Genomic DNA, 12,402 nt, shown 5'->3' on the forward strand with positions numbered 1-12,402 from the left:
GCCTGAGCTAGGACTGTTAACATAATGTGTGTTGTCTCTTCATGTGCAGGTGCCTGAGAGCTAGGACTGTGCCAAGGGTTAACATAATGTGTGTTGTCTCTTCATGTGCAGGTGCCTGAGAGCTAGGACTGTGCCAAGGGTTAACATAATGTGTGTTGTCTCTTCATGTGCAGGTGCCTGAGAGCTAGGACTGTGCCAAGGGTTAACATAATGTGTGTTGTCTCTTCGTGTGCAGGGCAAATAAAAATAATTAAACTAGCAGACCTTCAGTTGTGGCAGCGTCCTAATTAAAAGTACACAACGCAGAATGAACCACGCTATGCACGCACGCATCAATGTCCCATATAGCCTGAGAAGTCTTCTTCTTCCTCCTCCTCCTCCGTCTCATTGTGAGACTGCACAGTGCCAGTGTGCATTACCAGGCAGTCAGAGTATGCCTTTGTACAGCTGACAGCATGTCTATCTGAATATTCAAAGTATGTGTGTGTGCAGTCTGCCCGTGACAGTACTAGGCCTGTACCTTCCTGTATCTCACCCTGTGATCCCATGCTGTCCAGTCCTAATGTCCTCTGTAAGGAGTCTATGGGAAGTAGAGGCTTCTGCTCCTGTTTGGAACAGCCTAATAAAACATCTGTCTCATGCTCCTCCTCCTCCTCCCTCTTTAAAGCCCCCAGAGTCACAGAGAACAGATTGACATTACCAGAGGTCTCCTCCCTCATCTCTTTCTCCACCTCACTCATCTCTTTCTCCTCCTCTCCACCCAACCCTACAAGTCCCAGAGGTCTGGGTTGATCTCTGTCTAGGCTGGAAATGACCTTCGTTAGTTCACCTTTGACCTCGCTCTGACCCTGACCTCCAAGCACCACCACACCCACAGGAACTTCCTCTTCAGCTGCGGTCTCAAAACTCAACCCCCCAGAATGCCCTGCTACATTAAGAAGGGCAACATTAGCCCCTGATGCTTCCTGGGACTGTATGGTGCTGGAGCTGCTATCAAAGGAGAGCCCCGCATCGCGGTCCATGTAGACCGCGCCGTTTCCCCCCTCCTCTTCATCATCCTCCTCCTCTTCTTCCTCCCCTGCTCGGTTCGAGTTCTCTCTGTTGTGGTGTGCTTTTGTTGTGAGGGCCTTCCCTTGTTGCTCTGGCTCAGAGGATATGGAGACCAGGTCAGGAACTGTTCTCTCTGGGGTGACTAGGTAGCCCTCAACCAGGGCAGTCTGCAAGGGGAGAGGGAGAAGAGAGAGGCTGTGTTAGACAGAGAAAAGCACAGTGATGTCACTGCCTGAAGCTGATTTAACTTTATGTGGACAACAGGGCATGAGTTGAAGTTAATGTTATTTGCAGGAATTTACTTTGGCTTTGCATTTCTTAAGCTCCTCAAACGCACATCCAGGACCAACAAATCAACAATGGCAAAGCCAAACAAATAATATCATAGACAAACAGTGAGAGAGTTGTGAGAAATGGGTTTGATGAATGTAAACATATGTTTCCCATGCCACTAAAGCCCTTTAAATTGAAACAAATGAAGTGAGAGTGTAGGGTGTGGTTAGCTACAAGATAGAGCCATTTCTCACCAGTGATCTAGGCAGATGGGCCTTCAACTTGCACAAGAACCCAGTGTAGAACAAGACAAACATGAGAACCATCAGGCCTGCCCCACTCACAATGAGGAGAACCGACACCCCAGCTACAACAGCAGGGACTGGGGGGGGAGGACAAGTCATGGTTATACCCCAATCCAAGGTGCACTGAATGAACAGAATAATCCTGATAACAGAAAGAATTCCATGCAATATATTTAAAATAGTAACACAATGCCAACACATGACCTAATATCTGGCATGGTAAAACTGAGGATGAAGCATTGACTAACATAACTATAGACAATATTCACCTCTGTTAGCCTCCACAATACTGGTGTGTGCACACTTCCACTCAGAAAGCTGTGTTTTTTGGTTGGTGGTGATCATCGTATGCACCCTCACACAGTACTCTGTGCCCACATTCAAGTTCTCCAGCATATAACTTAAATTAGTTGTACGGGTCTCTTTTATCTGAAAATGAATATGATCGAAGAGTATTCGTTTTTTGATTAAATGGTCCTCATTCTCATTAAATGGACATCATTTGTAAAAAAAAAAAAAAAAAAAACATAAAAAAAAATATATATATATATATATATGTATAGAATTTGACACTACAATGAAGACGGGGAAAGGAGAGGCAGGAAACACAGGGAAAGGAGAGGCAGGAAAGGATAGGCATTGTTGTTTTTACCCGAGTCTCTCCTGCGCTCTTCCAGTCGATCTGAAAGGATACGGTGCTCCCATAGACATTTTGAATGGTTTCCATCTCAGGCAGTGTGATGTTGATTACCAGACAATTGCCACATCCATCCAAAGACAATGTCGGAGGACCAATAACAGCTGTGGAAGATATGATACTGTAGCATCATTTCACAATTAAATATTTTACTTTTTTAAATGTTTTTATTTAATTTTACAACAACATATTATATTACATATTATAAGACACATTGACACACAAATACATGCCTAGATTGTGTTATGTGATGTCAAAGAATGGCCCTCACACAAACATCTGGTTAAAATCCCTAGCAGAAGTATAGTCATCCACCTATTAACAAGACAGAATGACCAGCAGACGTACTCTGTGTGTAGGGGGTGAAGGTGATCACGGTCAGGGGCGACTCGAAGAGCTCGTGGGAAGCCCGAACACACAATCTGTATTCTTCTTTGGGGTACTTCAGATCCAGCTTCTGATTTGTCATGTTGGTTTGATGCTGTAGCTGTAGGGTCATGTTGTCTTCTCTGTTAGGATAGAAACGAGGAGGTACATGTTTAATGTAGCGAATAAAATTACAAAGTAGACCCAGTTAAATTACTTCATTGACAAAATACAGCGAGTTCATTTTGGATTCCAAATCATTATAATTTTGAATCAATGTGGCCTTCAGACCTCAACAAGATATATTCTATCTCAGAGTGGTGTTGTGTAACCACATTTCCAACCAGAAAGTAGTCTTTCCTGTTCCATAATGGCTTACGAGTATTTATCCATGCATATATTATATTCCAAAATGATTTATCCATATTGGAAATGTATCTGATGATTTATCCATATTGGAAATGTATCTGATGATTTATCCATATTGGAAATGTATCTGATGATTTATCCATATTGGAAATGTATCTTGATGATTTATCCATATTGGAAATGTATCTGATGATTTATCCATATTGGAAATGTATCTGATTTATCCATATGTACATTAGATGATGCCCACATTGATCATGTCCAGGGTTATACATATCCGGGTATCTGAATTGACAAAAAAGCTATCTTTCTAAAAAGCAAATTGATGAGTTAGTTAAGAGGTCTTTAGGAATAGGGAATGTCTTTCGTTAAATAGCAGAAAACAAATAATTCAGTCTACATTCATTCCGATTTTAGACTACGGCGATATCCTCTATATCAGGTTTTCCCAAACCTGCAATGCCGTCGGGGGTACGCCAAATAAAAATGTGATTCATAGACCAAAAATATTATAATCAAACAGCACATTTTATATTTTTCCAACGGGGCTATACATTTGGGTGAGTTTTTTTTTCTCCCCCTCACCTGAGTAGCCTCATTTCACTGCCAAAAATAAGATCAACCATCTGGCGAAATAACAACACAATGTCAAATACAGGTAGCCTTGTCAAATTATTAACATCCAATCACATTAACCGTTACTCATCCAATCACATTACCGTTACTCATCCAATCACATTAACCGTTACTCATCCAATCACATTAGCCGTTACTCATCCAATCACATTACCCGTTACTCATCCAATCACATTACCCGTTACTCATCCAATCACATTACCCGTTACTCATCCAATCACATTACCCGTTACTCATCCAATCACATTACCCGTTACTCAACCAATCACATTAACCGTTACTCATCCAATCACATTAACAGTTACTCATCCAATCACATTCACCGTTACTCATCCAATCACATTAACCGTTACTCATCCAATCACATTAACAGTTACTCATCCAATCACATTCACCGTTACTCATCCAATCACATTAACAGTTACTCTCTCGATTGAAACCTTCACTCTTGCGCAGACATTTAGAACCGAAACATGACAATTCGAAAAATAAGCCACAGGAGTTTTTTGAGCGAGAATTAAGATGACTTTCGAGTAGTAAGACATGTATAAAAGCAACAGATACCATTAATAAGAAGGGGCTAGAAACATCTTATATGGTGAGCTACCGAGTGGCTGGGACAGGGAAGCCCCATACTATTGTGGAGGACTTAATTCTTCCTGCTGCCGCGGATATGGGCTGGGACAATGCTGGGGGAAAAGGCCCAAAACAACGATACAGACAGTGTCTTCATCAAACAACACTGTTTCACGACGCATCAATGACATGGCAGGAGATGTGTTGAAACAATTACTGCTTCGCATACAAGCCAGTGAATTCTATGCGTTACAGCTGGATGAGTCAACAGACGTGGCGAGCCTGGCACAGCTCCTGGTGAGTGTCCGTTATGCTTACGGGGGGGTCAATTAAGGAAGACATCCTCTTCTGCAAACCACTGGAAACCAGGACAACAGGAGAGGATATTTTTAAAGTACTGGACAGATTTGTGACATCAAATGGACTTTGGTGGTCAAGATGTGTTGGGATCTGTACTGATGGATCAAAAGCCATGACAGGGAGACATGATCATTACTACACCTAACGTCTGACACACGTTTACAACCCAGTCATACCAAGTGTCATGGGAATCAGATCTCCATCATTCGTCTAAAGTCCATAAACCTTAACCACAATGCAGTAGTAGAATTATTCAATATGATAAACACAAACAAAATCATGAGGTGACAACCTGTGTAAGATCTTGTACATGGTCCCGGGTGGTGTGCCTGGCCCAGGGATCCAGCGGAGAACATGGTGGAAGTTGAGAGAATCGATGGTAACATTGACCGGAGCAGGGAGGGTACACAGGGCTATGATGGCAAAAGGGGATACAGAGAGGGACTGTATCGTTAAACTCGTAAATGAAGATAACATACAGTATGTCAGTACAAGACACTATACTGCCCACAGACACAGACTGTCTGAGAGCAACTAGAGACTTCAGTATCTTATCCCAGCCAAGGTACAGTAAATCAATAACTTGTTACCTAGCCGCCAGTAACCCCACTATGTTATGTAATCAACGGCCAATGGTTCCTTTCTTAATTTGACTATGACAGTTTATTACCAATCAGTCTTCAGTCTAAAAGACAGTATGGTTTGAAGTTTTTACCTTTTTTTAACTAGGCAAGTCAGTTAAGAACAAATTCTTATTTTCAATGACGGCCTAGGAACGCCTAGTGGGTTAACTGCCTGTTCAGGGGCAGAACGACAGATTTGTACCTTGTCAGCTTGGGGATTTGAACTTGCAACCTTCCGGTTACTAGTCCAACCGCTCTAACCACTAGGCTACCCTGCCGCCCCTGAAATGCATCCGAAAGGTACTGAGAAGTTCAGGAGACCATCAGGCAATAACGTTGTATGATCTTCTGTGTTGAAAATAACACCATCATTGACAATGTTCTTTCCTCCTCTGATTTGGAGCCTGGTCTTGTCCGCGCCATTCTAACGTCTTGTGGGCATAGTAGCTGGAAACAAGTGTTCCGGAGTCGTGTCTTTCAGTGAAAGGCATCATAATGTTGTTAAGCTTAGAACGTTAAAAAGAGAGAGCCACATTTATAGGAAGAAAACAGAAACCGGTCTGTTAATTACAACCGCATCTAGAATCTGCCCCAAATTTTGTCTTGCGACCGCATTTTCAACTTGACCCCTAGTTTGGGAAACTCAGCACTGTTCAGCAGTAAACATGTTCAGCAGTAAACACGTTCAGCAGTAAACACGCTCAGCAGTAAACACGCTCAGCAGTAAACACGCTCAGCAGTAAACATGCTCAGCAGTAGTAAACATGTTCAGCAGTAAACACGCTCAGCAGTAGTAAACATGTTCAGCAGTAAACATGTTCAGCAGTAGTAAACATGTTCAGCAGTAGTAAACATGTTCAGCAGTAAACATGTTCAGCAGTAAACATGCTCAGCAGTAAACATGCTCAGCAGTAAACACGTTCAGCAGTAAACATGTTCAGCAGTAAACATGTTCAGCAGTAAACACGCTCAGCAGTAAACACGCTCAGCAGTAAACACGCTCAGCAGTAAACACGTTCAGCAGTAAAACACGTTCAGCAGTAAACATGTTCAGCAGTAAACATGTTCAGCAGTAAACATGTTCAGCAGTAAACATGTTCAGCAGTAAACATGTTCAGCAGTAAACACGTTCAGCAGTAGTAAACATGTTCAGCAGTAAACACGCTCAGCAGTAGTAAACATGTTCAGCAGTAAACATGTTCAGCAGTAAACATGTTCAGCAGTAGTAAACATGTTCAGCAGTAGTAAACATGCTCAGCAGTAGTAAACATGCTCAGTAGTAAACATGTTCAGCTGTAAACATGTTCAGCAGTAAACATGTTCAGCAGTAAACATGCTCAGCAGTAAACATGTTCAGCAGTAAACATGCTCAGCAGTAAACATGTAAACATGCTCAGCAGTAAAGTAAACATGCTCAGCAGTAAACATGCTCAGCAGTAAACACTGCTACGTTGAACCTGTTCATAAACCCATAATAGCAGTGGACAACTTACCATAAAAACACTGCAACATCAAATAAATAGATAGAAGGATATATTTCATATCTTTTTTATTCCTAAAACCTTTAAAAAAATAATCGAGAGGACTGGTCCATTGTTGGTCAATGTTCTGAAAAACAAAAGACATTTGAATACAGAAGTGAAAATGAAGTTCTCACTCACACAAAAGGAAAGGTAATGCAGTACTGTGAGGTTTGTGTGGCGTCTATTGCTATAACGACCAGGTTGTATGATCTAACGTTGGGACAGGTGAACAACACTTGACTCAATCTATGCTTACTTTAGGCTACTGTTATGTGTTTATATAAATATGTTGTCTACAACCAGTATGCAACTCTTGAAACGATAAAACACAACAAACAATTTTAATGAATAAAATAAAATATAGAGATTTGTGTCGTCTTCCAAGTCTACAGTGTTTCTAATAATGACTTCGCTTGTAAAAGGGGTAACGTTACGCTTGTCCTACACGTTTCTTGATCCGAACTAAATGCTGGCATTAATAAATAATTGTACCTGAAGATATGCCTTCCTTGATGAATCCCTTTCAAAGAACCCGATATTTTCCCCCGTGGGTAAAAGCAGAAGAGAAAATAGACATGTAAACACATAAACAGTCTGACCGTGCTGTGAATACTAGCAATTTGTTCGTTTCTTTCGGTCACGTGTGTTTTCCAAACGTCACTCGTTTTCGTGAAATCACATGATAACCAGGTCGAACGCTCCCTAAAGGCAATGGGGCAAATATTTGTATAACTAAACCAAGATAGACCAGGGCCTGCCATTTGCAATGGGAACAAATGAGTCATATTGAGATGAGATCCTATTCGCCCGTTCTAGCAGATATCTGCATATTCACGTTAGGAAACCCTACTCGGTGAAGTGCGCGTGTGCAATAACTAAATTCGTCTTTGCGTTCCTTCTAAACAATGCATTTTTTTACAACTTTGGCAAATGTTAAAGTCTACAAAACGTAGTCCACTCTGTTTACAACAGATTCTAGTTTTGGGAACAGAAAACTGTATTGAGATAAAAATGTTTAATCGATGAGAAAATGTGCAGAATGTTGGCCAAAATCCATCTCGTTGCGTCTTCTACCACTGCCGGCCACTGGGCTTCCTCTCACTACCATATTTGGTAGGGAGTTTAAACGTCAAGCGGATGCTTTACATTTATACATCTGGTGAAATATCTGTCTCATTGTTCTATTTGTGGAATGGACTTCTTCTATGGTATATTGACGATCGCACAATTTAATGTGCATCCGGCAACCTGCTGTGCGGGATGGAAAACAGGATTCCCCAAAATGGAACAAAATACCAACAACAACAAAAAACTAACAAAAAATAAACTAAATCAAACAACCTTTCTGTTAAAAAAATAAACCATATGATCCATACATAGGCTCACGGGGAATCTGGGAAGGCGGGCCTTCAGAAGTAAGATCCTTAAGTCCCAAAAATGTCTGGCGCAAACACAATAATGTCCAGTTTCTTATTCTTATTATTATACTTATTTGAGACTTGTGCCGCACAGTTTATAACTGTGGAAATGAACGCCACAAAATCCACCCTTTTAACGCACAGGCTATCTTTTGGCTGGCAGCAAACATTTACTACAGACTGTGATGCGTCCACAACCACATATTCACTAGCATCACTTATTTTCTCAATTCTGTTTATCGCTTCTGCATAAAAGATTCGATTGACCGCTGATTTTTGTCACCTCAATCTCCTTCACGTTTACAGGGCACTCCAGGATGTCTGGATTAGTTTATTTTGTAAATATTTTCTTAACTATATTTTCTGAAAACTGCATTGTTCGTTAATAAAGGCTTGAAAATAATCATTTCACGGCGAGGTCTACACTTCACCAGGGCGTAGCCTAACGTGATCAGAAATCTCAACTAGCAAGCAAATCGCAGCAATGAAGAATTGAGTGCGTGCGCGTTCCGGCGAATGGGGGATTCTGGCAGGGGGGAGATTTTCGGCACAACACCAGTCCTTGGCGTTATGCCGGAATAGGCGAGACCAAAAAAATTCGCCCCCGCACAAAACTAGAATAGTCCCAGTAAGCATAATGACGTTAAAATGACATCTAAAATACGTATTTACAAGACCAAGTTAGGTTCAATTTAGGTTCTGAATGGAAGGTGAAAAGGTATTTTCCATATGTTTAAATAAAATTTTCCAGGATTTTGAAAAGGTATCTTTTCCAGAAAAACAAACATATTTTATGGATGTTGAAATCAGGTTCATTTTCAGGTTCTGAATGAAAGTTGAAAATAAGTAATTTATATACGTCTATGTTTGGGCCAAATCAAGAATGGTCTAGACTGGACAAAAACTGAACCTAACATATGATTTGTTCAAATTTGGTCCGGATCAAAAATCTATGTCTGTGGACGTTGAAATCAAGGCCTGTTCGGAACTGCACCAAAAAAAGACATCCTCCTGTGCTAACTGAGGTATAACTTACAGTGTTGCCTAAAATGACATTCTTTATGAAACTTAGATGTCGGCTTGTGCTTACTGGGGTGTGGCCTACAATGTCATCCAGCAATGGAATTTTATGAATGCCCATCCATGTGGTAGGCCCACCATTTGTAAAACAGGAAGTTGCATTGGCTTTATTAGTCCTGATTCCTGTGACTAATTCATTTGTCTATTTAAGCTCTGAAATCAGCTACTCAACTTCATCATGAGTTCTCGAGCCTATTTTGCAATGTGTTTACACATAGTGGGAAATGTAGAAGTATTTGTCTTGTTTCGCTATGATCAGCTTGTCAAACATTGACCGATATAAACTTGAAACCACTGATCATGACAATGGGAGTGAAACTCCTGGACAACAGTTGTGATTGGTCCATTCCATATTGTCCATTTCACTTTGACCTGTCCTGTTTTTAGGATATGAGTTCCATTTAGGTTCCGGTATTTGATCTGGAGAAACCTGCATGATGTAAAAAGTGTCTGCATCATTATTTATATTTTTATTTCCAGTCTGTAGGCAATAGAAAAGGCCACACTCTTTCTACCATATCCTATTTCTGCTACATGATTTACGTTAGATTAATGAAAAACATTGGTGGAGCGCTTAAGAGATGCGTCCCTCCACCCTGGAGAGGTGCGCAGGGAATGGACAAGCAAAATATGTTGCAGTGGGTACTGCTTATCAAATGCGGCATAAGCACACACCTAAAAAGCTCATATGCCACTGGTTGAGAGAAATTGTAATTGTTTGTGGGCAGAATTATGTGAGGTTTTGTGTGTTGTTGTTGTTGGAGGTGCATCTTGGTCAGTTTAGGTCGTTGATCTGCCGCCATATTCGGCCGCCTAATGCCCCATGTACACTATGAGCGTGCCCGACAAGCTCTTTATCAAAAAATGACAGGTCCCTCAGACTTTCTTTTTATTCACCCAGTGGCAGACACCGGGAACCAACCACAGCAGGAGACCCGGGAACCAACCACAGCAGGAGACCCGGGAACCAACCACAGCAGGAGACCCGGGAACCAACCACAGCAGGAGACCCGGGAACCAACCACAGCAGGAGACCCGGGAACCAACCACAGCAGGAGACCCGGGAACCAACCACAGCAGGAGTTTTCTTCAGGTAAATGGTATTCAAACTGAACGTCTGTCGTCACCCTTGAGATGACTCCTTTGACGGGTGCTCTACAGCGAAGTTCAAAACCCAAATCTTCTGTTGTTCGGATTATTTTCAGGCTCACTGCAATCTTCCTCTGTTCTTCAGAAAAACAATTAATACATTTGTACTCCACTTTTTCCCAGCGTTTTCACAATTTTCGACACCTCAAACGGGTTTCCCACATATGCATCCCAACAAGAAGCGATTCATTATCATTCATAGACATATCCTCCACTCCAATTTGAGCCAATTTCCTTTTTGTTACAGTTTTCACTACTACCGTTGTCCATTCAGAACATTCGTCTTCATCAACTTGGCTCGACGCGCTGCTTGATTCGAACTCAGGATCCACATCCGCCATCTTTTTCTTTAGCCGGAACCATAGTCCGCAACGAATGGACTTCTTCTTCTACGATATAATGGCGGTCCGCAAACCAACGTTAAAGGTGCATGCCGCCACCTACTGGGCTGGAGTGTGTGGTCAATCACAGTTTGCAACATTTCTAAATCCTAACCCTACTAACTTCAAATAGACCCTCCCCTTCCCACTCCCCCAACCGCAATGACCCCACACTTCAATTTTTCCCTCTCTTCAACATAGGGGGCAGCAGGGTAGCCTAGTGGTTAGAGCGTTGGACTAGTAACCGGAAGGTTGCAAGTTCAAACCCCTGAGCTGACAAGGTACAAATCTGTTGTTCTGCCCCTGAACAGGCAGTTAACCCACTGTTCCTAGGCTGTCATTGAAAATAAGAATTTGTTCTTAACTGACTTGCCTCGTTAAATAAAGGTAAAAAAAAATAAAAAATACTTACAACAATATAACAACACATGCTCCATTGTTTCGTGACCAGACACAAACTATTTGCTTGCTAACCAGTTGTAATGACGAGTTCAATGGACAATGTCCTAAGCGCTGTCGAGCAAACACCTGATCTGACCTTTGAATCTTGGTCCACCGACCTTTCTTTGGAGGGCATATAAAACGCCGGCCATTGGGCTCAGAGTCCCATCTCTCAAAATGTCTCTGATCTTAACTTTGGTCTCAGCTCTACCCAGTGGAACATTAATATATATTATGTCTTCTGCATCTCTCAAAATGTCTCTGATCTTAACTTTGGTCTCACCTCTACCCAGTGGAACATTAATATATATTATGTCTCGTTTCAAAGCTCTTTTAGCTAACTGGTCTACAATTTCATTCCCTTCCACACCTGAATGTGCTGGGACCCAGCATAATCTCACTATCACACCCAGTGTCTCAACTCTCCATAATAACATGAATACCTCCAATAGTAAATCCCTCCTATCAGATTTACCAGATGAAAAACTATCCAATCCAGACAGAGAATCTGAGCATCCTATAATTCTAACAGGTTGTACGTCCTCCACCCACCAGAGGGCAACTATTATCAGCAACAGTTCAACTGAGTGTTCTGACAGTTCATCTGTCAGTCTTCTACATATCTGCACATCAAATCCAGGAAGGTAAACGCCTGCTCCTGTGCTCCACTATCTGGGTTCTACATATCTGCACACCAAATCCAAGAAGGTAAACGCCTGCTCCTGTGCTCCACTATCTGGGTTCTACATATCTGCACATCAAATCCAGGAAGGTAAACGCTCCTGTGCTCCACTATCTGGGTTCTACATATCTGCACATCAAATCCAGGAAGGTAAACGCCTGCTCCTGTGCTCCACTATCTGGGTTCTACATATCTGCACATCAAATCCAGGAAGGTAAACGCTCCTGGGCTCCACTATCTGGGTTCTACATATCTGCACATCAAATCCAGGAAGGTAAACGCTCCTGGGCTCCACTATCTGGGTTCTACATATCTGCACATCAAATCCAGGAAGGTAAACGCTCCTGGGCTCCACTATCTGGGTTCTACATATCTGCACATCAAATCCAGGAAGGTAAACGCCTGCTCCTGTGCTCCACTATCTGGGTTCTACATATCTGCACATCAAATCCAGGAAGGTAAACGCCTGCTCCT

General features: G+C 41.9%; 1 protein-coding gene across 1 annotated transcript; it reads right to left on the minus strand.

Moving 5' to 3' along the window:
- Window positions 1–21: 21 nt before the first annotated feature.
- Window positions 22–7,492, minus strand: LOC115117101 (interferon lambda receptor 1-like). Its single transcript, XM_029645561.2, has 8 exons — window positions 7,271–7,492; window positions 6,749–6,863; window positions 4,925–5,045; window positions 2,674–2,834; window positions 2,281–2,429; window positions 1,898–2,057; window positions 1,578–1,705; window positions 22–1,217 (listed from the first exon to the last, which is right to left on the minus strand). Exons 2-8 carry the CDS (start codon window positions 6,795–6,797, stop codon window positions 333–335), a joined length of 1,653 nt encoding a protein of 550 aa, XP_029501421.2. The 5' UTR covers window positions 6,798–6,863; window positions 7,271–7,492; the 3' UTR covers window positions 22–332.
- Window positions 7,493–12,402: the final 4,910 nt, after the last annotated feature.

The sequence above is a fragment of the Oncorhynchus nerka genome, linkage group LG3 (genome assembly GCF_034236695.1).
Source record: "Oncorhynchus nerka isolate Pitt River linkage group LG3, Oner_Uvic_2.0, whole genome shotgun sequence".
NCBI classification, from domain to species: domain Eukaryota; kingdom Metazoa; phylum Chordata; class Actinopteri; order Salmoniformes; family Salmonidae; genus Oncorhynchus; species Oncorhynchus nerka.